The 27,318-nt window shown below is 37.7% G+C and overlaps 1 protein-coding gene across 1 annotated transcript in view; it reads right to left on the bottom strand.

The window, feature by feature from the left end:
* ppm1e (protein phosphatase, Mg2+/Mn2+ dependent, 1E) overlaps nucleotides 1-22,404 on the bottom strand; it is a 61,298-nt gene extending 38,894 nt beyond the window's left edge. Inside the window, exons 1-2 of the mRNA XM_047379046.1 lie at nucleotides 20,429-22,404; nucleotides 20,109-20,302 (exon numbers count right to left, since the gene is read on the bottom strand). Of these exons, the coding sequence (XP_047235002.1) occupies nucleotides 20,109-20,293 (185 nt within the window). The 5' untranslated portion in view covers nucleotides 20,294-20,302; nucleotides 20,429-22,404. The remainder of the gene's footprint in view (nucleotides 1-20,108; nucleotides 20,303-20,428) is intronic.
* Nucleotides 22,405-27,318: the final 4,914 nt, after the last annotated feature.

The following is a 27,318-nucleotide window of genomic DNA, read 5'->3' as shown; positions in this document are numbered from 1 at the left end:
ATTTCCAGTTGTGTGAGTGCATCTCAAGAGCAAAATCTCAATAGCTGAGCAGCAGTGAAAATGATTACCCAGTGGTCGTGTGTGTGAAAAAAGCAAGAAAGGGAGGACTTAGAGTCTCAAAGGAAGGGATTCACACTGTCAATAAAGCAGATCAGGAGCTCAAATTATATTTAACAAAAAAGGAAAAGGAGTTTTATTTTTCTGTATGCTATATCTAAGTTAAAAATAATTAATAATCATACATACATTGCTAAATGTATTTAATTATTTTTGCATAAATAAAACTACAACATGCTGGTGTTGTGAGGTGCTCGGTCAGATTTACGTAGATAAAATTCTGTGTGCATATGAGCCATTTTTCCAAGGTCAGACAGGCAGGGATTCTGGCCCATAGCGTGAGCCGAACTGCTTTGCATTCAGTTCACCTGCCAAAGACACATGACTCATCATTTGAATTATGGGTACATTGTGTGAACAAAGACGCCAGGCACTGTGGGGTTGCAGCAGCTGCAGCTGTAGCAGCTGCCGCAGACTGGAGCAGCTTCGGTTAAAGTGGCCGTAATGCTGCAAGAAGGAAAGGAGGCCACTGCACACTTTGAAGGTCACTGCACTTCCAAAAATGGGGTCTCTCCTGAGCGGAAATTAATTAAGGGTGCCTTTTTTAGAGACATTTATGTCAGCCGCTGTTGGAAAGACTCTCTTATTCTATACAGAACCAGTGTTGTACAGTAACAAACAATAAACCGACTTCATCTTTACTTGCCAGTTTTAAAAACATACAATACACAACTGCAGTCTTTTATGGAGGTTCACAAGGACCCAAAAATGTTAACACAACACAGGCAATGAAATGCAGACAGCAGCATATCATTGTCTGCTGTCATATATCGGCCAAACATTTCAGTAAAATCAACCAAACTTACCTTAATTATAGTTTGTCACCTATAGAACAACATACTATAGTCAGTTTTTCTGTCTGTTTTGCTGTAAATTAGAAAAAAATAAAATTTGCCCTCCTAAAAAGAAAATTCCAAGTACATATGTCTCAAGTGACGTCACATGAAGCAACTGTTTAGAGTTCTTTCCATTTCATTGATTTGTATTTTTCCTGCTTTATTTTCCTCTCTTTGTTCTTATGTTTTTAATCAAAAAGCTAAAGTAGTATGAGCTCAAACCTCATGCAGCGCCACTATACTGGTAGGTCACACCACCAAACCAGGAGAATACAGCATTTACTCACTTTACAAGTGGTGAATATACAAGTACATAAAAACCAATCAAATGTAAAAATTCAACCAAAAATAATTAAAGATTTGTCCCTGTCAAAGTTCTGAAGATGATTATTATCATTTGCTTCCGTTCGGCTGTCAACACCAGAGTCCATCATGACTTGGGAGCCATCTGAGTCAAACTCTAGTTTGAACCTGTAAAATTTAACCCCCTGCGTCAAATACAAACATGAGAACCTTGCTTTTTTAAATTATTATACTTATTTTATTTAAAAACAAGCTAATCTTAGTATGAAATCACCAGAGTAAAACTTTTAGTAGTACAGCTTTTTACCCACAACATAGTGTGTCTTTTGAACCTGTATACTTTGTTGTAGGACTTGACAACAAAGCTTTGGTCTCTGTGAAGAGTTTGCATGTTCTCTCCATATTTGCATGCTTTGCAACTGGCTGCTCTTCTTTCCTCCCACAGCTTGGGTCAACAGGACACTCGTAATCATGAATATTATGGACCATTCAGAGGACAGTGGAAAGGTTATAACTTCACAATCTTTTTCCAACAATGTCAAAATAAACAGTTTGTTAAAAATGTATACTTCCATACAGAGCCATCGCTGAAAAATGTATGTGAGTAATGTGGATATTTAAATTGAAATTGTCATTTTATGTAAATTTCTTTGTTGACAGTGCTGAGTCTACCAACAGGATTACAGCAGGGCTCAGTTTTAGCTGTGTTTGAAATGTCCTCTGACTCCCTTACTTACTCACATGAGAACACATTGTAATTAATTCATCTGTCTTCATAACACTTACATAAAGTATTATGAAACAAATCTGTGCTCACCTGTTATACTCCTCCAGTGTACTGCATCTACTGCTGTATGAAAATTTATATTCCCCATAAAAGCCAATAAATATCTCATAACAAAACAACTCCTTAGGGTTGTAACATGAACAAATAATTCAGCCTAATCCACATTAAGTTACAGTTAAAATGTGACTTGCTTTAAGTTTTATTTGTCTATGTATGTCTAATATTACTATAAAATTGTATATATAAACCACAAAGGGTTAAAGACAAAGTTTTACAATGTATTTTACAAAATATTGTTAAGAAATAGCAGTTTAGAAGTAAACAAGCAAGTTTAAAGTCGAGATGAAGAGAAAACAGCAATGTTTATTATATTCAGGTTTAAAAATCAGAAATAGTTTTAGAAGTTAGCATGCTAATGTTAGGCATGTGAAAGCTAGAATTACTATTAACGCGCTTAATAAGTAAGCTCAGTTAGCATTAGCATGCTAGTATTAACTTTAACATGGTTAGTTAAGTATTACAGCAATATTACCATGAGCATGTTTTTTTAAAAATGCTAAAGTCAGCATTAGCATGGTGTGTCTAAGTTAACACGCTTATTTATGTATGCTATGTTAGCATTAGCATGGTAAGGTTAACAGTTTTAGCATGCTAACTTGGTAAGCACAGGTCACAGTGTCTATTCTGACCAATATAATTTCGGTTCACTACTTTTACTTAACCATGTATCAATGTTCTGTTGAATCATGTAGTGGATGAAGAAAACCCAGTTGAAGAGCATAGTTATGTGTATTGTGTTCAGGCATTTTCAACAAGTTTAAAAATTACGACAAATAGCTTCAAGTCTTAATAATGGTGTTAGCATACTAGTATTACTGTTAGCATGATTAGTTAATCATACTAAAGTTAGCATTGGCATATGTTGAATAAGTAAATGAATGAAATTTCTAACATGAAATTTAAAAAAGGAGAAGAATTAAACGTAAAATGAAACCTTCATATTCTGTTCGAAAAGGAGCAGGAAGAGGTCCAGTATGCTACCCAGATCCCAACTGTCTACTTAACTCTGTTACAGCTATGTACTTTTGTAATATCGATTTTTTTTATATAATTTTCTTAATTGATTTATATTCATACAGCAATTCAAGTCCTCATCCATACTGTTCCACAAATTCACTCTATTTTCCTCATTGTTGTTTGTATTTTATGTTTTCCAAAATGTAGCCTTACCCTTAACTCTTAATGCCCCCTTCTTTCATAAAAATATTTTAATATGTTTTTTGGTAACTGATTATTTCTTCCTCTGTACATTATTTGACCAGTTGTAAGTGGTTGTAAAGTGCTTTAGTATGTGTTTCCCCAAATCTCCACAGTATTTTAAATATACTAAAACCCTGGAACAATATAGAATGTTTTATGCATATGCAATATAGAACGTTAAACGTTTTAGCATGCTAACACGATAACTCAGGCCACTTTTAATTTCAGTTTTCAGTAAACTGTCTAATAGATGAAAAAACCACGGTCAGAATTTCAAACAAAATTACAAAATAGTAGGGCTGCAGATATCAATTATTTTAGTAATCTAGCGATTATCTTTTTCGATGAATTGATTAATCTAACAAGAGATGCTCTTATTAAATTATCATACTTCAATGAACAAGTGTTTTGAACCTAGAAAAACATTTATTACACACTAAATGCATTGTAAATGCCAAAAATGTAAAGAAAACTCAATTCAATGCTCAGAACATGGCATTTTAAGTCTTTAACCAAAAAAAGCGACAATGCATTTTGTTTGATGTTGCAAGGTGCAATTGTACAAACCCCTTTAAAAACATGAACAATGCTTAGGTGAAGCTAAAGCTGTGCGGCTTGAGAAATTCTGGATAAAGCATATTTATCCGATTGATTAATTGTTTCAGTTCTACAAATAGCAGAATAGTTGACATTTGTTTGTAGTTTTTTACACAGCCAGGTTGTGAGTTTGTAAATGTTTTATTTAAAACTTTTCTTGTCTGATGTTCCAAAAAGGTAAATATCATTTGAGACAATACTGGGAAAAACAGTCATTCTAATCCAAGCATGAACGCAAAGCTAGTAGACTTCAAGTTAAAATGTTTTGGATCAAGCAATGGTGGACTGCTGAACCAAGAAATACTACTGTATACTATGTTACTATATTCACAGCTTATCAAATATAGAAATACAGTGGACCTTGCCCTTCAAAATTATGATACAGGTAACACTGTTCATACTGTTAAAATTAGTCAACTCAGGTATTGTAATATTTTTCAGAAAAAACAAAAACACCCACTATCCTCCTACGCTGGTGGACAAGAAATGGTGTGGAAATCGCAACCTGGCAGCGATGGTGGAGAGCTTTATCTGAGGTTACCCTCTTTGGTAATCCCAGTGAGTGTTCCTAGTTAAGGGATTACAGTTGAAACTAATTTTCAAAAGCAGAGGAGGACTGTAGCTCAAAGGCAAGAGAGTGGTAGGAAAGGAAGCTAGATGTCAAACTGAGAATGAGGATGGGTGCAAAATATACCAAACATGTTGAACATAACCTCGCAATCCTTCCGTTAGTGATTTTTTCATGTATGCATCAGCAAAGTTCAACATAGGTTCACTTTAACAACAAGAAAGGCCCCTTTAAGAAGTCAAGAAGCACACAAAACTGATTCAGTTTTTTCGAGCTGCTCTAGAAAGCCATAGAGTTACTTCCCTAAAGCCTCAGAGGATGTACATCTCCAGGGACAGCAAATCTCCTGACTGGATGTTGCTCTGATTAAAGAGTGAAAACCCAGCGAACTGACAGATGGTAGCATGAAAAGTAGGACTTCCATTTCAACTTGTTTTCAGGACTCGAGTTCATGTCAATGTTCTTTTACCGTTCAGACAATTCAGGACAATGGCTTTTTACTGGGAGAGCCAGCTTCCACAGCCATGATAGATGTGCCTGATGTGTTTTATTCTGTATACAATGAATTTGATGAGTGTAAAACATATTGTCTTTGAAACTAGTTCAGCTTAAAAGGAGGTCACTCATTCTTAGACGGTGCAAGTGGGACTTTATTGGATGGTCTGATTTTTTTCTTTTGCTATGAAGTGAGAAATCGTCCCTGCAGATCCAGTTTGAGCTCTGGACTGCATCTACGCTATGGATCATTGCTATGGTAATGAACTCAATACATTCCTCTGTGACATTGCTCTACCTTCCTATTGAAGCAATGAGTCTGACCTTTGATGTTCTAATTAAAGCAGAAAGAGGAACAAATTGCCAAATATGCTCCATAGCCATCATAATGAATGTAGCTTCATACAGATGGCTGAAGGGCTAATGGCCATCTTTTATTAAGGGGAAAAATTAGAATTGCCTTTCCCTGAACCGCAATGTCTTCTGACAGAGTCACAGATCTTTTACATCTCTCTCATCTCACATTTATTGTCTCTAGTCTGAGTGGTAGTGGTGTCTGAGTTTCTAGTTTAAAAAAAGGAAACAGAAACAAACACTTTCCCAGTTTCTCTCCATCCCGCCCTCTGGTTCACACACTTGTGAAGGCGAAAACTATTTAAAATTCTTGCTACTAACAGTATTTAAAGTTTAATGAAGCAAAACAATTGAAATATCTGTATTTATTGTAGTTTTTGAGATAAAACTTAGTAGTGAACTAAAACATTGCTAATAATTATAATATTCTTTGCAGCATTTTGTTTTTGTTTGCTTAAAAAAAAAAAAAAGGAGAAATATGTTGTTCTTAGTAAACTAAAACATTAGTACCAGCTTCATTATGTTTGCAATATATTAAATTGAAGCTTACAAACATGTAGATAGGCTAGAATAAGTACATTTCATGTATAAATAAGCAGAACAACTGATTACCTCATTGAAATTCTGAGAAAACATTTGTTTCTAGTGAACTAAAACATTGCTACTGTCTTGTTTTATACATATATAATTACCACTAATCCATATGTAATTTGGATTAGTTTCATTATTCTCTAGACTTATTTTTTTAAAGTAAATATGGACTGATAATGCAGATACATTATGCATCCCTAGTTTTTTGTATAGCAGGGCACATCTCAGACATGAGGCTCAACTATTTTCTATTATCACGACACCGTTCTCCAACTAAACAACCATCTTTCTTAACCGAATAGTTAATTAATTTTATTTCAGGAAGTGTTCAACTGAGGGATCAGAAATGGTTAATAAACAACAGATAAAACCCCTAAATGCAGCTCTGAATAAAAGAAAAGATGGCTTATGTGAGACAAGAAAATTCCCACCTTAATACCTGAACAACCAGCTGTCCATTCTTTCATACCCAGAGGTTAACTTGGGTAGATAATTGATTGGCAGGAAACAATTTGTACTCAAGCAAACACAGAGAGGAAATTAAAGGCAGGAGAAACAAGTGTGCTAAATGTATATTTAAGGCTGTATTTATGACATACACCGTCCAATATAAGATACTTATTGTATTTTGTCATTAGTTTATTAGTTTATCAGAGTTTTACTGGTTTCTAGCCTTCAGTCTGCAAAAAGACTTTAGTTATTTCAGATAAAACTGACTCTAATTTTTGAGGTTATTTGCTGTGTGCACCCTGTCAGAGTAAGACTTGAAAGTGTGTGGGCAGGTGGATAGCTGCTGTACTGTTAACTCTCGTATTGGCAGTTTTCCCTCTTTTCAGTGCAGCATCCTACCTGTGTAGACTATAGCTGGAGGGAAGTCCTCAATCATAAAGCCCTAGAGACGTTTACTTGTTTCAAATAAGGCAGGCTTGTCCTTGAAGCAGAGGACATGAGTCATACTGTTTAAGGTTTGCCCGGCCAGCTGCAGGGGTGTGTTAGTAATCGCTTATTGTTGATGTGACTGATCTGAAATAAGCATATTTTAACACTTAGCTTGCTTTCTGTCAAAGCCCAGGAGTGGTACTTGAATAATTCCCATCTGTAACCCAAAATAAACTAAAATAATCCAGTGAGAAACTGAAGTGATTGAAACTGAAGATAAAATGAAACATTTTCAGCATCTGTATCTGAAGCTTTTGAACTAAACTTTGCTTTGTTTGCTTGGTTGGAAATGTCATTGTTTGTCTTGGATGTCGTCTAATTTTAAATGAACCCACTGTCCGTTCGTTCGCATGATGAGCCAACATATTACATCACTATACGGTACGGAAAGTACTTAGTAGGCTTTTTCAGTCCACTAATCTAGAGAAGCATACAATGATTGGTTGAAGAAATAAACAGCTCATCAGTGCAATAAAGCGCAATCCATAAAAGCAATGAATTTTAGCACTTATAGCCTATTTAAACTGAAACTTGCCAGAGGTTAAATGTGCAGCAGAGGCAATTTTAACTACTATCAGGACCACAGGATCCTTAGATTGTGGAAAAGAAGCAACACTTGTATGTGTGAAATGTTTATTTGTATGCACTGATGAAAATTCTAGCTTAAAAAACAGTATATGTGTGGACTCTTTTTTTAAGTGAGAAATAAACTATTGGAGGTTTCCTGGCATGAGCTTAAACCAAATTAAAATATAGTACTTTGTATTAATTTGAAGCATGAAAAAAAACCTTCAGAAGGTGATTATTTACATAAAAAATAATACATAACTTTATAAATACGTTATTGCATCCTTTGGTGATTAGATAATCAAGCCCTTATTGCTTCATTTGTTTGAACAACAGAGCAACAGACTGTTCCATTGATCAAATTTGCTCATGTTGACCTTAATGTGCAAAAAATACATTGTGTTTCCAAGATTATAATTGTTATAATATGATTATAATATTTTTTTTTCCATAATCGAGCAGCTCTACCAGGGTTTTAAAACAATAACTGGTGACTGTTATGTTGATATAAGATAGTGAAGGGTTAGATCCTGATGACGATCTGCTGAAAGAGAGAGATTATAGTATGCTCTTTTCTTTATTACTGAGAAAAAAACAGTAATAAAGAAAAGGCGTTAATTTTATTTTTCTCCTTTTTCATTAGCTTCGTTAGCTTTGAGAAGGTCATTTTCCGTAGTAGATTTTAATTGGGGGTTTTCGTTTACATTTTCAATTTAAATGCCTTTTTTGAGTTTGCCTAAACAGTCCCACCCCAAATGTTCATTTTAATACATGAAAAAAATGTCAACTATACACGTCACAAGCTGTCAAATGCACCAACTGGTAGAAATGTTGCTGCGCTCTGCTGGTCAGCTGGCTGAAATAGAGTTGTTGAGTTTTTCTTATCCTTACAGAAAAGAACAATTCGGCTGTCAAGGGGTGGACACTCTTAATGCAGTAATGAAACGACCATTTACCAAGGTATTGCTGCCATATCAGCTGTCCCAATAATTGTGAAGGTGTCACTGCAAAGACTAACTGTGTACTCTCTATATACTCTCTATTCTACAGATCGGCTAGCCGAGCGATTGCCTAGTTAACTATTTGTCTTTCCAGAACAGGTCCACTAACTGAACTACTGATGTTATTAGCTCTGTACTCAGATTTATCGTTTTCTATAGAATGTGTGTGTGTTTACTGTCTGTCTTCTCAAACCCCCAAGAAAGATGTGGACTAAGCCTGGTTCTGCTGGAGGTTTATTTCCATTTAAACTGTCCGCTGTTGCCACATGCTTGGCCAGCATGAAAGCTGCAAATTTAACATCTGGATCCAATAATCCATCCACTTCTGGCACATGCTTGGTCATTAAGGAAGATTGCTGTCAAGTCAACGATTCAATGCAATTATCTGTTTTAAAACTACACCTGCCAATATATGATCTGCTAGATGGCCATTTCAAATACAAGATCTGGTTGCACATTTTTGTTTTAAGTCTTTGAGTTAATATGGTGATACTAGTTAACTGTGGTATATTTACTCAGTTATACTGGACGATCCCTTAAATAAACAAAAAAATTAAAATACCATATTTGTAAGTAAAAAGAAACACAAACAGTAGATTAAATCTTGTCACAGACATTTCAATGAAAAAACAATTTATACCAAAAGAAAGACCCAAAGTAATAAAGTCATTTAGTGGGGAGACGATTTTCGTGAAGTTGTTCTTGTAAAGCAGCTCTATCAGGCAGTTGTCACAGTCTGTGGTTTATCCTCTAATAAACCCATCACCAGCAGCTCCTCTAACACCACCCACTCTTCTAATTGTGTCTCTCTGTGCGTTTGCATGTGTGTGTGTGTGTGTGTGTGTGTGTGTGTGTCCATACTGGATTGTTTCATGAGTGCAGTAGGAAGCTGGATCTACCCCCTAGTTCTTTACAGCTGTGGGAGACATTTCTGTTTAATGAGGTCTAGAAAGGCTCTCCCCTCAATTACTATCCAACAGCTCCACGTGTGTGCAAGTTTGCATTTAACACCCCTTCTTCAAGTCATCATCAATTCATCAGCAGTCAGCAGAAGCTGACTATGATGTCAGAGTCAAACCTAATCCTGGATAGATTTATATTGTCCCTTTTCATTTTAAAACGGTTAGCCGTTGAGACCAGATCTTTTGAAGATCACACCGCTCAGGCTGTGTTTCAACTGTCTCTCCAGAAATGACTCATGAAAACAGGGGGATTTTCTCCTCTTTGTCGCACAGATGACGACGCAGAAGTGACTGAGAAGTGAGAGGCATTCATGTAGAGAACACAGCGACGAGCGAGATAAATCCAAGCTTGATCGTTGAAATGATGATTAACGAGCAGCTGCTCAATCTGCCGTTCTTTGGGTCGTCACCAGAGAAAAGTGATTAATTTATAAAACTCACTGAAACGTTTGTAAAAAGAAACATGTGACAAGAAACCCATGGCAGCTCACCATCAGCATCAGCGACAGATCTTCAGTCTTTAGTGGCATATAGTCGGCCCATGTGTACTTGGAAATAAAAGGGATAACTCAGATTTTATGAACAATACATTTTTACTTCTACTTTAAATTTAGACAACTTGTTAACTCATTAACTGTTTTCAGAAACTTTAGTTTGAGTCAAATTTTCTGTTTCTTACTTTTAATATCCGCATCTGACTGAGGGGCGCTTACTTATGAGCCACTTTTTACTACAATACAACCAGCTAGGAGCCATTTCTGTTAATTACAGATGTAACCTATGAAAGTTTCTTCTGGATTCATTATTTTTTACACATTTTTTATTTTGATAAACAATTTATTACTATTTACAGGCAGACATGCAAAAATGGCATCCACACATCCTTTTTCCATCCTTCCTCCATCCATCCATCCATCCATCCTTTCTTCCTTCCATTCATCTTTCCTTCTTTCTTTTCTTCTTTCCTTCCCTACATCCATCCATCTTCTATTCATTCTTCCATCCATCCATCCATCCATCCATCCATCCATCCTTCCATCCACCCTTTCATTCATTTTCTTTCCTTCCTTCCTTCCTTACTTCTTTCTTTCTTTCCTTCCTTCCATCTGTCATCCGTCTTTCCTTCCTGCCATCCATCCATCTTTCCTTCCATCCATCCACTCATCCATCCATCTTTCCATCCATCCATCCTTTCTTCCTTCCATTCATCTTTCCTTCCTTCCTTCCTTCCCTCATTCCTTACTTCTTTCCTTCCTTCTGTCCTTCCATCCATCCCTCCCTCCCTCCCTCCCTGAGGCTGTATTTATGTAGGCTGTGTTTGGGAACACTTATCTTTAAGATCACCAGATGCTTTCACTTGAAACCATAGATGTCACGAAGGGTTTCTTTGACTCTCCCTGAAGAACATTAAAACTTTAATGGCTTTTTATTCTGGTTGTGTTAGCACTACAGACAGAAACAGTAAAGTGACATAACAGAAATCCTGCTGGTTGATGACTCAAAATTTTACATTTCATTTCTTCAGGTAGGCAAATCACATTCGCTGTTGGTTCATTCTGTCTCATTTTCTAAAACTACTGACAGGAAAACCCATTTATAAAGTCTAATAAACGTTGTCAAGGGTCTTTTGTAATAGGGTATCTTGATGATGTGTTTAATAAATCACAGCAGACATCATCTAAAACTGTCGCTGTTCTTTTGTATGAGAAGGTTTTACCTCTTCGACAGAAATAATCCACAATAAGGAAGGAGTCATAAAAACTAAATGAGGTTCTTGTCGACAAAACAAAAAGAATATTATAAATATAATGGAGAGGGGTAATTTCTCTCTGTTAAAAGATATTTCAGACCACAGGTAAAACATTAATGTGGTTTGAATACTTCATTAGTGACTTCAGAAAGTTGTATGTTTAAATAATTTCACAAAAATTTTGGCTTGATTATTAAAGGGACAAATTGATCCTAAGTAAATACATATTTACAACTATTTGTTTTTTCTTTCCATAGAAACGACACCATTACCTTGTGTTCGCTTTTCTTTCCCATAGAAAGTATGCCTGGCTCAGTGCTTCTGTTTTAGCTGTGTTTCTTTCCTGTATTTAGGTCCTCTTGGTTTCTGTGTTTGCTATAATTATTTCCAGCACAAATCCATTTGTAGTCGCTGCTGCTATTACCTTTATGCTCTCTCCTTTTCTGTATCATGAAAAGTACATCTGGCCAAGTTCCTCTGTGTTTTTTAACATTCCTCCAGTCCTATAAACCTGGGGGGGGGGTCTCTCTCTCTTCTTGCAGAAGTCTATTATTAGATGTTCAACCCAGAGACAAACTAATGACACATTGGGATGAATCACCAGAGCTGCTGCCTCCGACTATCATTACACTCTCAGCACAGCTACAGTAAACAGGATGCCAACCACCACACAAATATAAACACACACATACCATCAGACGGCTTCCACAAGTGCAGCAAAAGTTCGCATAGATCACATTCGTCACACCTGGCTGCAGGTTTTCACTAAAATGATTCAAAATTCCCAAAGTACAAATTGTTCTATGTCTGTTAGGTCACAGAAAGGTATTTAAAAAACGTAAAGTAATAAAATTTTTCATTTTATCTTGTAAACATCTTTAATAGTAGGTTGTAGGAATGAATTGAGTCTTATATCACCATCATACTATTATTTGCCTTACAACACATCTAATCTAATGCATAGACAGTATAATCACCAGATTACAGCTAAAGTATCATTTCATCTCCTGATGTAACCGAACACTAAATTCCACACCCTTGATCCCAATACATTTGCACTATTCAAACCGGAAGTACAACAGCACTTGGTGTTCCAAGAAACCCAATTTATTTCCTTATTTTTAGAGCCACATAGCAGGTCTTGTCTTTAATAAACCAGCATATAAGGCTTTTAAAAAACAACAAACTATCTATTTTTTACCGAAGAATTCATTATTGTCTCTGTCAACTATTGCTTTACAAGAATGTTCCTATTAGCTGTATTTCTCCACTGCTATTTAAACCATGCCAGCAATCACCATCTGATTTGTTATTTTGATTTTGAGGTACTAAACACATCAAAACTGAATGTAGTATTAACATTTTATGCTGAACTATAGCTACTTCCTTTGTAAACACAACAAAAGCTGTAAATATACTATATAATATATAATATACCATATATACACTCACCGGTACTTTATTAGGTACACCTTGCTAGTACCGGGTTGGACCCCCTTTTGCCTTCAGAACTGCCTTAATCCTTCGTGGCATAGATTCATCAAGGTACTGGAAACATTCCTCAGAGAGTTTGGTCCATATTGACATGATAGCATCACACAGATGCTGCAGATTTGTCAGCTGAACATCCATGATGTGAATCTCCCGTTCCACCACATCATAAAGGTGCTCTATTGGATTGAGATCTGGTGACTGGAGGCCATTTGAGTCCAGTGAAGTCATTGTCATGTTCAAGAAACCAGTCTGAGATGATTCGTACTTTGAGACATGGTGCGTTATCCTGCTGGAAGTAACCATCAGTAGATGGGTACACTGTGGTCATAAAGGGATGGACATGGTCAGCAACAACACTCAGGTAGGCTGTGGCGTTGATTCAATGCTCAATTGGTACTAAGGGGCCCAAAGTGTGCCAAGAAAATATCCCCCACACCATTACACCACCACCACCAACCTGAACCGTTGATACAATGCAGGATGGATCCATGCTTTCATGTTGTTGACGCCAAATTCTAACCCTACCATCCGAATGTCGCAGCAGAAATCGAGACTCATCAGACCAGGCAACGTTTTTCTAATCTTCTATTGTCCAATTTTGGTGAGCCTGTGCAAATTGTAGCCTCAGTTTCCTGTTCTTAGATGACAGTAGAGGCACCCTGTGTGGTCTTCTGCTGCTGTAGCCCATCCGTCTCAAGGTTTGACGTCTTGTGCATTCAGAGATGCTCTTCTGCATGCCTTGGTTGTAACGAGTGGTTATTTGAGTTACTGTTGCCTTTCTATCAGCTCGAACCAGTCTGGCCATTCTCCTCTGATCTCTGGCATCAACAAGGCATTTGCGCCCACAGAACTGCAGCTCACTGGATATTTTCTCTTTTTTGGACCATTCTCTGTAAACCATAGAGATGGTAGTGCATAAAACTCCCAGCAGATCAGCAGTTTCTGAAATACTCAGACCAGCCCGTCTGGCACCAACAACCATGCCACGTTCAAAGTCACTTAAATCACCTTTCTTCCCCATTCTGATGCTCGGTTTGAACTGCAGCAGATCGTCTTGACCATGTCTACAGGCCTAAATGCATTAAATTGCTGCCATGTGATCGTTAATTTGCGTTAACGAGCAGTTGGAAAGGTGTACCTAATAAAGTGGCCGGTGAGTGTATATATATGTTTATTTAAGGAATGAGAAGGTACCTCTTCATTAAATTACAACATTGTCAAATAGTCAAATCCATCACAAAAAGGTTTCTCCAGTCTTAAGTAAATAGGTAGCTGAAAAACACAATGTGTCTCTATTGAAACGGGTGTGCTGATTTGCTCTTTTGATGTCTGAAGCACTATTATCAAAATCCACCTACACCTTTCTGCCTGACTGAAACATGTACAGCCTTCTGCTGCTGCCGCTGCTGTATTCAGGCTGGTCATTATTACAAAAATCTGGGTTGTTACTGTGACAACTGCTGCACATATACTGTTAAGAAGTGTGGAAGAAGCAAACAAAGGATACCTTGTCACATCTACATTTTCACTGCGAGTTCAAATGCACTCAGAACACAGCTATAAGTGGCTCCAGCTGATGTTAATGGGAGCTTAAGTGATACATTAGATGGTGTATCAGCCCTGAATGAGACCTGATATATGAGCCGTCTTCCTTCAAACCGAGTCCAAACAAATACTGCAGCTGCTTGCCTCAAACACTGAACAAGCAGACGGCACTAAATCATGCCAGAAGTGATGGATCCAGACATTAACGTTAAAGCTCAAAAATTAGGTTAGCGAAAATAGATGAAGGTTTGAAGGATAAAATATTGATTGGTTAAAATGCAATGCATCACTCTTTAAGTCAGTTAGGGGTTGTAGACCCAACATGTTTCTTCCACCTATCCATTGTTTATACTCGCTTATACCTACAGGATCCCATAGAGGCTGATGCCGATCTCCAGCTGTTGTTGGGCAAAGCAATAGCTACTATAGATTAAGCCAGAATAAGCTTGCAAGTGATGGAAACAGAGACTTCAAATTAAAAAAATCTTGTTAGTTTAAGAAAACAGTTTGATTTGAAGGATAAAATAAAATGTTCTTGAGTAAAAATGCTATTTAATACTTTTTTGATCGCATAAGGTTTGGATGTGTAATATAAACTAAGATACAACAAGATGAACCTAAGGTAATATAAATCAATGTAAAGGCCAATTCATGCTCCACAAGAACAGGGAAATGTTGTTCTTTTAGTCAGACTGGCAAAGGGAAGAACAAAGTTCTTTCTGTCCAGCTGAACAACTGTGCAGAACTCTTGGGAAGTCCTCATAGGTCCGTTCCTCTGCAGCTTTTCGAACACCGTGCAAAAAAAAAGTTCTGTCCACAAGATGAGTCCAAAAACAAGCTGCAAGAACTCCCCAAACCAGGGCTGCAAGAACAGAATGATGTCAGACTGTCCTTCATCAAACTTAAATAGCATTTATATTGTTCTATTATGTAAACTGTGGAAAATCCCACCTGGGGCCAACTTTTCATCCTATTTCCTACTTAAATGGTCCCTATGAGTAAATATTAGTTAGGATATTATTGTAGCTCTGGCATCACTGTTTTATTCATGTCCTTTTTGTGTATTTATAGGTAAAAAATGCAAATCATTGAAACTAAATGGAAAAACAAGGAACTTATTTGGCTGTAGATCTGGATGACCTTTTTCATAAGCAAAAATATACACCACAAAGGTTAAAAGCTATTTTGCCATTTGTTAGAGTTAAGGATAGGAGACCCTCAATAATATGATCTTAAATAATCACACAGAAAACTGTTCCAGTTTTTTGGACTAAAAAAAGCAAAGAACAGACTGATACCATAAATATCTGGCTTTCAGGGGAGTGTATGGCTCAATAATGTGTTGTTTGAAAAGGTCAGTCAGTCATTTTCTATCCAGCTTCTTCTATAGTGGGTCACAGGGAAGCTGGTGCCTATCTCCAGCAGTCTATGGGCGGGAGGCGGGGTACAACCCAGGACCTTCTTGCTGCAAGGCAACAGTGCTACCAACTGCACCACCGTGTTGTTTGAAAAGGTCTCATTGTTTAACATTTTTCTTATGACCAGTTACTAAAATAAATCCTCGTTTTTCTTACAAAGATTATTTGAAATGTTCATTTCAGAAGAGTTTCTAATGATTTTGGTGAATCTCACACCTTTTTAGCCAAGAAGTGTTTAATAATATACCATTTATAACAATCTGCTTTTTCTACATAAGGTCAAAAGCTAAGTGCCTCTTCAGACCTTTACTGCCCTTCTTGGGTTTTCCTATAATAATCTGGAGAGTGATTCATTTACTCTTAACAAGCCAAGTGTAGAAGAAAAGAATGCTGCAAAAAAATCGAAATATGACTATTTGACAAACTAAGATGACTGATTAAGCTGCTATGTTGGCAAGTTTGAAAAAGGGATGTTTTACAGAATTAGCTTGACAGACTCCATTTTAATGACTGTTTTAAGAGTACTTCTCAGTCAAACCTGCTAAGAAAAGTGACAGCAGTACTTACAGTAAACACTCTGGTCTTAAACTTTGTCTAACCTGACTTGGGCCTCCGCAGAAATAAACTGAAAAAGATGTGACTGTAGTCACATATAACACCAGGTGTCCTTCCAGAATTTCATGAGAATCTTTATTGTAACATTAAAACAAAGATTTAAAAACTTGCCTTTATATGTTTTACTGAAAAATCCCTGAGTATCATCAGCAAAATGCATAAAAACCATATGAAACTGCGGCTAATAAATGTAAATTTGGAAATTTGTTTCATGATGTTGGGCGTTTTAGCTGTATTACTGCAGCAGTAGCATGATTTTACTGTAACAGCTGGTTGATATGGAGCTTTTACTGCTACATGTAATAGCTAATTCATTATTGATGCATAGGTTTTGGAAGGGCATGAAGTTGATGATTAGTTTTGTATGTAGAGTGATAATGTCATGGGTGTGAATAATTTATTATTGGACTTTTTCAGGTCCAAGGTGCTCAGAAACATGATGCATGAAACAAATATTCTTGCTCATTGGAAGCTAAATGTAAAGAAATGATTGGTTGTCAAACACATTTGCTCGCTAAAAATTATAAAATGCACTGTTACTTACATAAACGTGCAACACAAGGGCTTAACTTTTCCTTTCTTTGGGTGGCAAACTCTTGTATTCAACAAACTGACTGCTTCTTCATATCAATTTGGCTTTTTGTGCCAACACTTCGACAGGAAACCAGGCATAAATCAACCCCAATAAAGCTCTGAACTAATGAACTAGAACAAGAACCAGCGTATCCTTCTCTAAATTCACCAACACAGAGTTCAACATTTTGTTTTTATCGTCCTCATTCATTAGTCAAGACAGAGTCTGCGAGCCAAGCTGACCACATCCCGCCTCCGTCTCCACGCTACAACAGCAGCTATAAAAGCTTTGAAAGATAGCCAAAATAAAAGAAAAAAGAACAGCGCCTCTTAACCCTAAATGTACCTGCTAACAACATGTGGGTGCCTTGTCTTTGAATATTTAAAAACTACATCTCCCATCAGTGTCAGAAAACAGGCACGCAATGTGAAAGGTCTGGGGAGCTGTAGTTGTTACTGAGGCAAATATAAACCCAACACATTTAGATTCACACTCTGACGTGTGTGTGTGTGAGTGTGTGTGTGTGTGTGTGTGGGGGGGGGTGAAGCCTGAGGGAGGGGCATTAAGATGTTGAAGGTTTAATGCTCAGTGACCTTATTTCCTCCAGCCAATCAAACCTGGACACCGTAAAGGAGACAGTGGGAATCTCCAGAGGGTTAGTATTGATTTTGAATGTGGCAACTCCAGCAGCTTCAGTATACAAATATTGGACCGACTGCAGTGCCTTCTTCCGATATTCACACAGCTGAAGGCATTCACACATTTGTCATGTCACAATCCCAAACTATAATGTATTTTATTAGGATTTTATGAAACATACCAACACAAAATAATGCATAATTGTGAAGCAGAGTATACTCCTTTTACTCTCTTACCTCTGAATAAAATTCAATGCAATATGTTGCCTTGATAAGATGCTTATTAAGTAAATATGTGTACTTTAATTTTTTAGGTTTGTTAGAGAACATTAGGGAACAAACAGCATCATGAAGACCAAGGAACACAGCAGACAGGTCAGGGATAAAGCTATCCCAAGCTTTGACCTTCTCCCAGAGCTCAGTTCAATCCATCATCTGAGAATTGAAAGAGTATGGACCGACTGCAAACCCACCAAGACATGGTCGTCCACCTAAACCAGGGGTCTGCAACCTTTACAGTTTAAAGAGCCAATTTCGCCCTCAGTCCAGCTAAATAAAATCTCTTTGAAGCTGAAAACATTACATGACCTTTTGAAAAAAGACAGCTTACAATTTTTGATAAATATTTGTAGGAAATTTATTGTCATTTTCAAAGAATCACTTTTAAGTTTTAGGTTTTAAAATAATGAAAAACAGAGTTATATATACATTTTCTTTTATGGGATGTTGATATTTGTGGAAAATGTAATAAAAAAACAACAAAAAAAATGTATCTAAAACTTAACTACTGGTACTTTTAGTCTAATTCTGTTGTGGAAATTCAATATAAATATTCCAAGAAAAAAAAGCTATTTTCTATTTTTAAAAACATTAGCTGGTTCTTTATCATTTTAGCCAAATGCAGCCATTATGGAAGGTCCAAAGAGCCACTTGTGGCCCCAGAGCCGCAGGTTGCAGATCCCTGACCTAAACTGGCAGGGAGAGCATTAATCAGAGAAGGAGCTGCAGAGATCCACAGCTCAGGTGGAGGAAACTGTTGACAGGACAACTTTTAATTCTGCAACATTCAAATCTGACCTTTATGGAAGAGTGTGAAGATAAAAGCCATTGTTGAAAGAAAAGCATATGAAATCCTCTTTGCAGTCTGCGAGAAGCCATTTAGGGGACACAGCCAACATATGGAAGAAGATGTTCCAGTCAGGTGAGACTAAAATGGAACATTCAAGCAAAATTGCTTTCCTTCAGCAGGAACAAAGAAGCTGGTATGTGTTGTTAGGAAGACAGGCGGAGCAAATTACTTGAAAATGCTGGAAGAAAACCTGCTAGAGGCTGCAAAAGACTTGAGACTGTCCACCTTCCAGCAGGGCAACAACCCTAAACACACAGCCTAAGCTATAAAAGAATGGCTTAGATAGAAGCATATCCATGTGTTAGAATGGTCTAGTCAAAGTCCAGACAAAAATCCAATTGAGAATCTGTTTCCAGACTTGTGAACTGATGCTCTCCATCCAATCTGGCTTAGTTTGAATCAATTTGCAAAGATGAATGGCCAAAGCAGTAGCAGGATTTTACTGTAGTAATGGTAGAGACATGCCCCAAAAGATTCAGAAAAGGTTATTCTGCAAAATATTAACTCAGAGAAGTAGAATACAAATCTAATGCACACCACACTTTTCAGATCTTTATTTCTGAAAGGATTTGAAAACCCCACAAAAGTTTCATGTATAATTGGTCCATCATAAAATCCCAATAAAAACGTTTGTGGTTGTAGCAGATGTGAATGATTAAAAATCATATTTTTGGACGTTTATGGAGGCAACTATCCCCCTGTCACTTTGTGCCCTAGATGAGTCCATCCAGCTCGCTCTTCCCAGCACAGTTTCTGCACCTATTTTGGATTCAAAACCAGGCCAGGCAGCAGCGCTCAGGGCGAAGCGCTCTCTCAGTTTTACTGCTTCAGCCAAGTCTGTGCACATCTGAGGCAGCTGTCAATTTAAGTGGAAAAGAAAAATCCCCCCACCTAGATTTAATTGAGGAACCTCCTTTTTGTTTTTGATATACACCTGGAGTTCCCTCTTAAAGGAGAGAGCGGCATAACATCCCAGCTATTTCCATTTCGTATTCCCATTAAGGCTGCCAGTGAGTCTATGCGCTGGATTTTAGTGTTTAACGATCGACTCTAATAACAACCGGTGAGGTTATTTTTAGCCGCGCTCAGCAGTGATGGCGATGGCTTCCTCCACCCTCCTCCCCAACTCCTACACCACAGTGACGCTGTGCTGTTACGCAAAAGCAGGGGTTCACCTTTTCTAGACCTCCAGCTGTCACGGCGCTGCGGTCTATTTGAGGAAAGACGCAAAAAGAGGCGCAGAAAACAAAACAAAAAAAGACCAGCGTGAATAAACTAACGCACCACAACGCGCAGAGGGGAAGGAGGGAGAGGGGAGCGTTAACTTCTGCTTTTGGCTCGGTTTAATTCCCCATAACGCCCCTGCTGAGACACTTGTCTGAACTTGGAGTTGGACACACCCTGGGGCATCCCTGCGGGAGCCCCGCCAGCTGGGTTCGAGGGGTAATTTAGTTCGCTCACCTTCACTGGAATAACCCCAATAAAATAAAATAAAACATTACAAAACACAGTCACACCGATGAAACACGGAAACGTCAGCATGCCAGGACAGAAAGTGCACACTTAACTATTTGTAGAGGTGCTGGAGGCACAGGTCGAGGCATTCTCCTTCCACCTCGTCCTCAGACATCAGGTCCGACAAAGGGCGCATCGGCACCGGGTCGCTCTCCTGCAGAGGCATCCTCATCTCCCGGATAAAGAGCTCCAGGAACCGTCGGAAGGTTTTCTCCTCTGCTGCAGAGCCGGCCATCATTTCTCATTCCTGGACAGACAGAGACAGCTCCGCCCGTCAGGCACAAACACAAATAACTTGTCGGGTCTGAAAAGGAGAAGAGTCAGAACACTCTAACCTCCAACTAGTGTCGGTGTTGGTGCGCTGCAATACTACCTGAATAACTGTGTACTACCGGAGGAGCGGGGTCCGTGAACTGCCGGTGTGTCGGAGAGCGGCGGACCGGACTGGAGGAGCGAGACGTGGATTAGACGTACTGGACGAGCTGTCACCGCCTGGACTGAGCCCCCATTCAGAGCCGAGCGGGAGCGCGCGCCGCGTTATCAGGGATTTCGGCTGATCAGAAGGTGACGTCAGATGGAAGACGGTGTTTGTCATGAACGCGCACGCAGCCAGCGCTGCCTGCTTGACGTCGGAGAGCTTTTTGTAGACATGCCATCACGAAGGAGCCCATGTGTTGTTAGGAGGAAGTACGGTGACCTTTACGTAATAAAATACCTTAGAATAAAACAAAAGAAATGTATGAATTATTATCTAAGCAAGATGTCATGGTCTCCTTTAAACTTTAATAATTTATTGATTATTTATTAATAAAAATTGAAGAATAATAATGACATTGTGTCACTTTCATGTACGACATCACGAATCTTGCTGCATGCGTCTGTATTATGTCAGAATAAATTAAAACATATTTTATATGTTTTAATTGAACTAAAACAAGATGTGAAAAGTACTAATATAGTCATATTTAATAAATCAGAACATTATTGAAAATTCATTTTGTCAGTAACTCAATTCACTAAGCAAAACACATTATAAAGATTAATTACACACAGACTGGTGTTTTAAACTCTAAACGTGAAATAAAGCTTTAAAATTTCAAGCCTTTATTTCTGTTTTATTATAATCATTTTCCCCTTACAGCTAAGGAAAACTCAACATTTAAGGTTTAGAATATTACATCAGACCAATAAAAAAAATATTATCTAGGTTTAGTAAAAAGTTTGTTTGATTCCTGCCTAAAGGTTGCTTAAAGGTTGTTATTTTAAAAAGTGACTTTTAACAAGACAAACGAGCCTCATTAGAACGCATTTTTAAGTTTTTTTTTTAATATGATTGTATATACTGATATACAGGTGTGTCTTCAAAAGCTTTATTTCATGAATTAATTAAGATCAAAAAGTAAATGTCATATATACGTATATTTATTCGCTCTGTTATTTCTGTTAATTCTATTGAATATGACTCATAGCTAATGAGAACGCCAAAGAAATTTAGAAAATTAGATGTGACCAATGAAAAAAAACTTTTAAATATGGAAATGTGGGCCTACTGAAAGCTGCATTCATGTATACTGTATGATATGGGCAGGCATTGCTGCAGATTGTTTTATTAGAGCCCTGCAGCTCATCTGCCTTATTTGGTATGGTGTCTCCTATCTTTCTCTTGACTTTGTCATGTTTAAATCTGTGCCACTCCACTCTTCCTCCTGATTATGGGACATTGATTATTTGGCCTGTGCATTTTTTTCTAACATGTTTTCCTTCCACTCAACTTTGCCTTTATGTGCTTGATAACAGGCAGCTTCTTTAGCCATGGTCTTTTGTGACTTAACTTCCTTGTAGATTGTGTCAGTGACTGATTCTGCGGACCATAACACAATATTTCTGTAGTAGAAATCTCTATTTTATTGGTCTTAAAATACATTTCGGAGAAACTGTTTTTAAAGTTTTCCTTTGCCGTAAGCCATAATCTTTCAAACTAACAGAAATAAACCCTTGAAGTATACCACTCTGTGTGTAATACAACTGTATCATTTATGAGTTGCATTTTTGAAATTGATTTACTGAAATAAATTAACCTTTAAATAATATTCAAATCTATTGAGAAACCCCTGTAAAATATTAAAATACTAAAATAAAGATTAATTAGAAGATATCATGTCTCCCATAGCAGGTTAATTGGACCGCACATTTATATTTGTTCTTTGACTTTTTTTTTGCGCATTTTTAAAAATACGATCAAGATTGTTTTAATTCATCATCATACTTATTCCATATGTTTACCATTAAACAGATGTACACCTTTTTATATGTATTTGTTCTGACATTTACTTTGTTAAACACACATTTTCCCCCAAGTTCATAATGTTTCTTTAATTATATAATTTTAAGGGATGCATTTTAAGAAATATTATGTTTGTTTGATCATAATAATCTGAACCATTTGTGGTTATTAAAGCTTTTTTTTGTAGCATATTAAGAAGTTTAGTGTCATTATTATATGCATTACCCCCTACCTCGGCATAATAGGTCATGTGTGGGACTAATTTCCAAGTAAATTACTGTCTAATGTCATTTGCACAATACAGGTTTCATGCACTCTTTTAATGCACTGTGCATTAGTCCGTTGATTGCCATGGATTTCAATTTTAGCTTGTTTTACTAACTGTCATTTATTGAACTGTGTGACAAAATAACTTTTTCCAATGTGGCTGAAAGAAGCTAAGAAATCCTTATTATTATGTCTATTATTAAGTAATATTGCTTTATTTTTTATTAAAATAAATTGTCCTTAAGGGGTCATTTATTTTGCAGCCAGAACAGAACCGATGCAAAGAAAAATATAAATGCAACTGACAGAAAGACAAAAATAACCACAATATTCATGATGCAAACAGGATACAAACGTAGTTACTACTGAACAAACACTGGCACAGTATGACGCATTGCTGTTTGAACTTTTAACACTTAATTTCTAACCCTTAGTTTAATGTTTTTAAGTTAGTGCAATCAGAAATCACTTAGAAAAAACTGCTGTTATTAATACATTTGGTGATGAACAGGAAAATTTAGAAAACTTTATTATTTTTCCATAAAACTGAACCCTAGCACTGCAAAATGCTTAATTATATGTTATGTAATAACATATATTATAGGTTGTGGTTTTGAGTGGATTATCTGTCATCAAATGACTTTACAGGGTAGTAAATGTTAAACATGATGTCATGATCCTGAGGGGTCTGAGTTTTGATTCTCTATTGTGTGAGTATTTTACCATTGCCTTGCAGTTTAATATGTTCATTAGGTCTTGCTTTCTTTAGTTCATTTTCCTAGGCCTATTGTTGTTAGGTGTTTTCCTTATTGGGTTGTTGTTCTGCACTTTAATCTAGTGTACTTTATTCCTCCAGAGTTATTTTCTGATAGATATGTGTTTGATATTTTTACCCGGGTTTTCTTGTATTACTGTTTCTACTCTGCTCTGGTGAATTAGTCTTTCTCCTTCAGCTGCTCTACTTTCTCTCTGCCACAGCTGCTCCTCATTCCATCTGATTAGCTCTTCTGGTTTCTTGTCATTTCTTCCAGCCTGCCTCTTCTTCCATTACCTCTCCTAGGATCTTCAGATCCAGTGGTGACCCTCTCATCCACCAGGGTAAACCCAGTGGATGAGAGGGTCGCATCCCTGCGCCTTCGGGTCGGGGACAGGTCTCTGACAGTCGTTTCAGCCTACGGGCCGAGTGGTAGGGCAGAGGACCCGGCCTTCTTGGCGTCCCTGTCGGGGGTGCTGCATAGTGCCCCTCTTGGGGACTCCGTTATTCTGCTGGGGGACTTCAGTGCCCACGTGGGAAACAACAGTGACACCTGGAGAGATATGATTGGGAGGAATGGCCTCCCTGATCTGAATCTGAGTGGTGCTTCATTATTTGACTTCTGTGCTAGTCACGGATTGTCCATAGTGAACACCGTGTTTGAGCATAAGGGAAGTTCATCAGTGCACTTGGCACCAGGACACCTTAGGCAGAAGGTCGATGATTGACTTTGTTGTCGTGTCTTGAGACCTTCGGCTGCATGTTTTGGACACTCGGATGAAGAGAGGGGCTGAGCTGTCCACTGATCACCACCATGTTCTCCGCGTCTATTGTCGATGCTGCTGCCCGTAGCTGTGGCAGTAAGGTCTGCGGTTCCTGTCGCGGCGGCAATCCCTGAACCCGTTGGTGGAAACGGCAGTTATGGATGCTGTCAAGCTGAAGAAGGAGTCCTATCGGCTGTGGTTGGCTTGTGGGACTCCTGAGGCGGCTGACGGGTACCGTGAGGCGAAGCGTGCCGCGACCCGGGCCGTGGCAGAGGGAAAAACTTCGGCCTGGGAGGAGTTCGGTGAGGCCATGGAGAAGGACTACCAGTTGGCCTCAAAGCGATTCTGGCAAACCCTCTGGCACCTCAGGAGGGGGAAGCAGTGATTCGCCAACACTGTTTACAATGTGGGTGGGGAGCTGCTGATCTTGACTGGGGACATTATCGGCCGGTGGAAGGAGTACTTCGAGGATCTCTTCAATCCTGCCGTCACGCATTCCCTGGTGGAAACAGAGGCTGGGGACTTGGGGTTGGACTCTTACGTCACTCAGGCTGAAGTCACCGAGGTGGTTAAAAAGCTCCACGGTGGCAGGGCTTGATGAGATCAAAGTCAATTTTCTTGGCTTGGCATATTTAAGACTGATTTTTCTTATCCATCAGCCAACCAACATTTGGAACACTGAAAACAACATATTTAAAAAAAAATTTAAATAAATAACAACAGTGACATCATCAAACTGACATTTAAAGGGATAAAATCCTCCAACTTGTTGAATGTTTGGTAGTATTAGGCAGACTGCAGTGGGTTAAGAGATTTAAATAGCTTTTTGCAGGCAGATATGTTTGTCCTTAATGATTTAACAGGGTAGTGATTTGTTCTGTGTTTTATTAAACTGTTATAAAAATAAAAGATTAATTTGGAAATTTGTTAAAAGGGTTAAAAAAATAGCAAACTTAAGTAGCAGCAGTATTTAAAATGACTGAACTCATAATAATTATCTATCTAAGCAGTTGGCACATGGAAAAACTAACTGCACCCTCTATTCTTATTAGCACACCTAAGAAAGATGTGTAAAGCAGCAGACTAATCTCTCATTGAACATTTCTGAAAATCCAACCACTGATTTGAGTTAATGGATTTATAAGGGGATAAATTGTTTGTTTTTAAATATCCCACTGCCACACATAATTCTAACTAGATTCAAATTTTTACTTTACTATTTTAAGATGATCAGAGTGAGTACAAAATGTTATCTAGTTATATATGAGATCCTGTTTCCATGGAGTTTAAATATGATGTGACATACAGGCCCAGTTCTCTTAACCACTCTTAAAAATGGGAAACACAAAAGAACATGCCATTCAAGTTAAGCACATGTGCATTGATCTTCATAGGCCTGAAAGTGTCTGGAAGATTATAGCTGCCCCTATAAACTTGCCCAGATCCACAGTCAGAATAATGATTAAAGAGCTTAAAACAGGAACTTTGACAAACAAGGTTGGATGAGGACTGGGGTTTATTTTGTCACCTTGCACAGTGAGGACAAACATCCCCTAATCTCAAAGAGCTGCGTCTCGGAGTCACCAGCTCTCCATAACAACCATAATAGTGATCTCCACATGACAACCAGTGGTTTTGGTTGGTTGGGAGTGATACCAGGCCGTACGTGTCCTACCATCACAAACAGAAACATGTTGAGTTATCAGGACTTTAAATGGTCACACAAGACTACATTTGAGTTTTAAAACAAGGTAAAACACTCCATGCCCACTGCTCTGCATAGTACAGGCTATAAATTGAATCAAATTATCTGATGACATTTTTTCCAACATGTTGTCTAAAATATATTAATAATATTAAATCAAAAAACCAGAAATGCTTAAGGGAAGAAAAAATGCAGGAATGTATATTTATTTAAAGTGTTTTGAATTTATTTATTAAGATATTATTTTATATGCTTGTGTTAAATGTAACCATTAAGAATTAATGATCAAGCTATTTATGGAAACTAGGTCTGTTTGCACATTTTTAGCTACCAGCTCCCAAAGAGCTAGTAACTAAAAATGTGTTCACAAAGCACCAAATGGTCAAAGAAAAACTGTGAAAAATCTTCAGAAAGCCTGAAGAGCTGCTGATTAAGACCACTGTACTCCCATAAAGTCTCGTTGGAGGCAAAGTATAAAAAATAAATTGAAATGACCTGAGACTTTTGCACAATATCTTTATGCTTTGTTGATTTAGATGTAATTCTCTTATCTTTGCTCCGAGCACATGCAAGCGCCTCTGTTCCTTCCACAATAGCCTGTAGTACATTAGGAACAGTAATCCCTCAGTGGGAGGAGGGTTTATCCAGTCCAGCAAAGGGCGAATGTGGAGCTTAACCCCTTACAGCGGATCACGTGACTTCACAGCTGACCATAAATAACAAAAAAGATCAGCCAGAGAGATCAAACAGTAACACATCCGGAAAAGCAAACATATCTATATGAATTAAAAGTGTGGTTGAAGTTCTTTACAAGCTTGCAGTTGATGTGTTAGATTAGTTCATGTTATTTATCAGATTGTACAGCTTTACACTCCACTGCACTTCCTTTTAGCTATAACCTTAAGATAAATGTGCCATGAAGTGCCATGAAAATGTCTTTCCCTTTCAACAGAGTCCTTCTGTTTTTGTATTTTAATGCCCTCAAATGTTTCAGGTTGAACTAATTTTAAATTATTGAGTTTTCTTTCAAAGCAGGCATAAAAAGTCACTGTGTTAAGTTCGAATGGACAAATGGTCGATACAATATGTCCACCATTTCATATCTGAAAAAGGTGGGTACAAAATGACCAAAAGTTTGTAATTACCAGCACCCTCGCCAGTTCTTAGCCCAGTTTCATACTCACCTCCCTTCATTTCGTACTAGTAAAAAGGTTTTTCATACTGTTTTACTTGATATTAAATATAACCAGGGTAAATCCAAAGCAAATGATTACATTTTTAAGGGAAAAAAGCCCTTCAGAGCAACCTGGCCCTTTGCAAAAAGTAACTTCCCCCTAAACCTGATTACCATCAAGCATTTCTATAACTAACAACTTTTTTACATTGTTGCACAATTGTTTTAATTCAGCAATATTTCAAGCTTTCGAGCATAAATGGCTTGTTTTCCATCAATTACAGCAGGCCGTTGAGGTCCTAAGGGAGCAAAACA

This window comes from Girardinichthys multiradiatus, chromosome 11 (assembly GCF_021462225.1).
Source record: "Girardinichthys multiradiatus isolate DD_20200921_A chromosome 11, DD_fGirMul_XY1, whole genome shotgun sequence".
Classification (NCBI taxonomy): domain Eukaryota; kingdom Metazoa; phylum Chordata; class Actinopteri; order Cyprinodontiformes; family Goodeidae; genus Girardinichthys; species Girardinichthys multiradiatus.
Note: the sequence above shows the minus strand (reverse complement) of the source record. Positions and strands in the feature narration are given on the sequence as shown.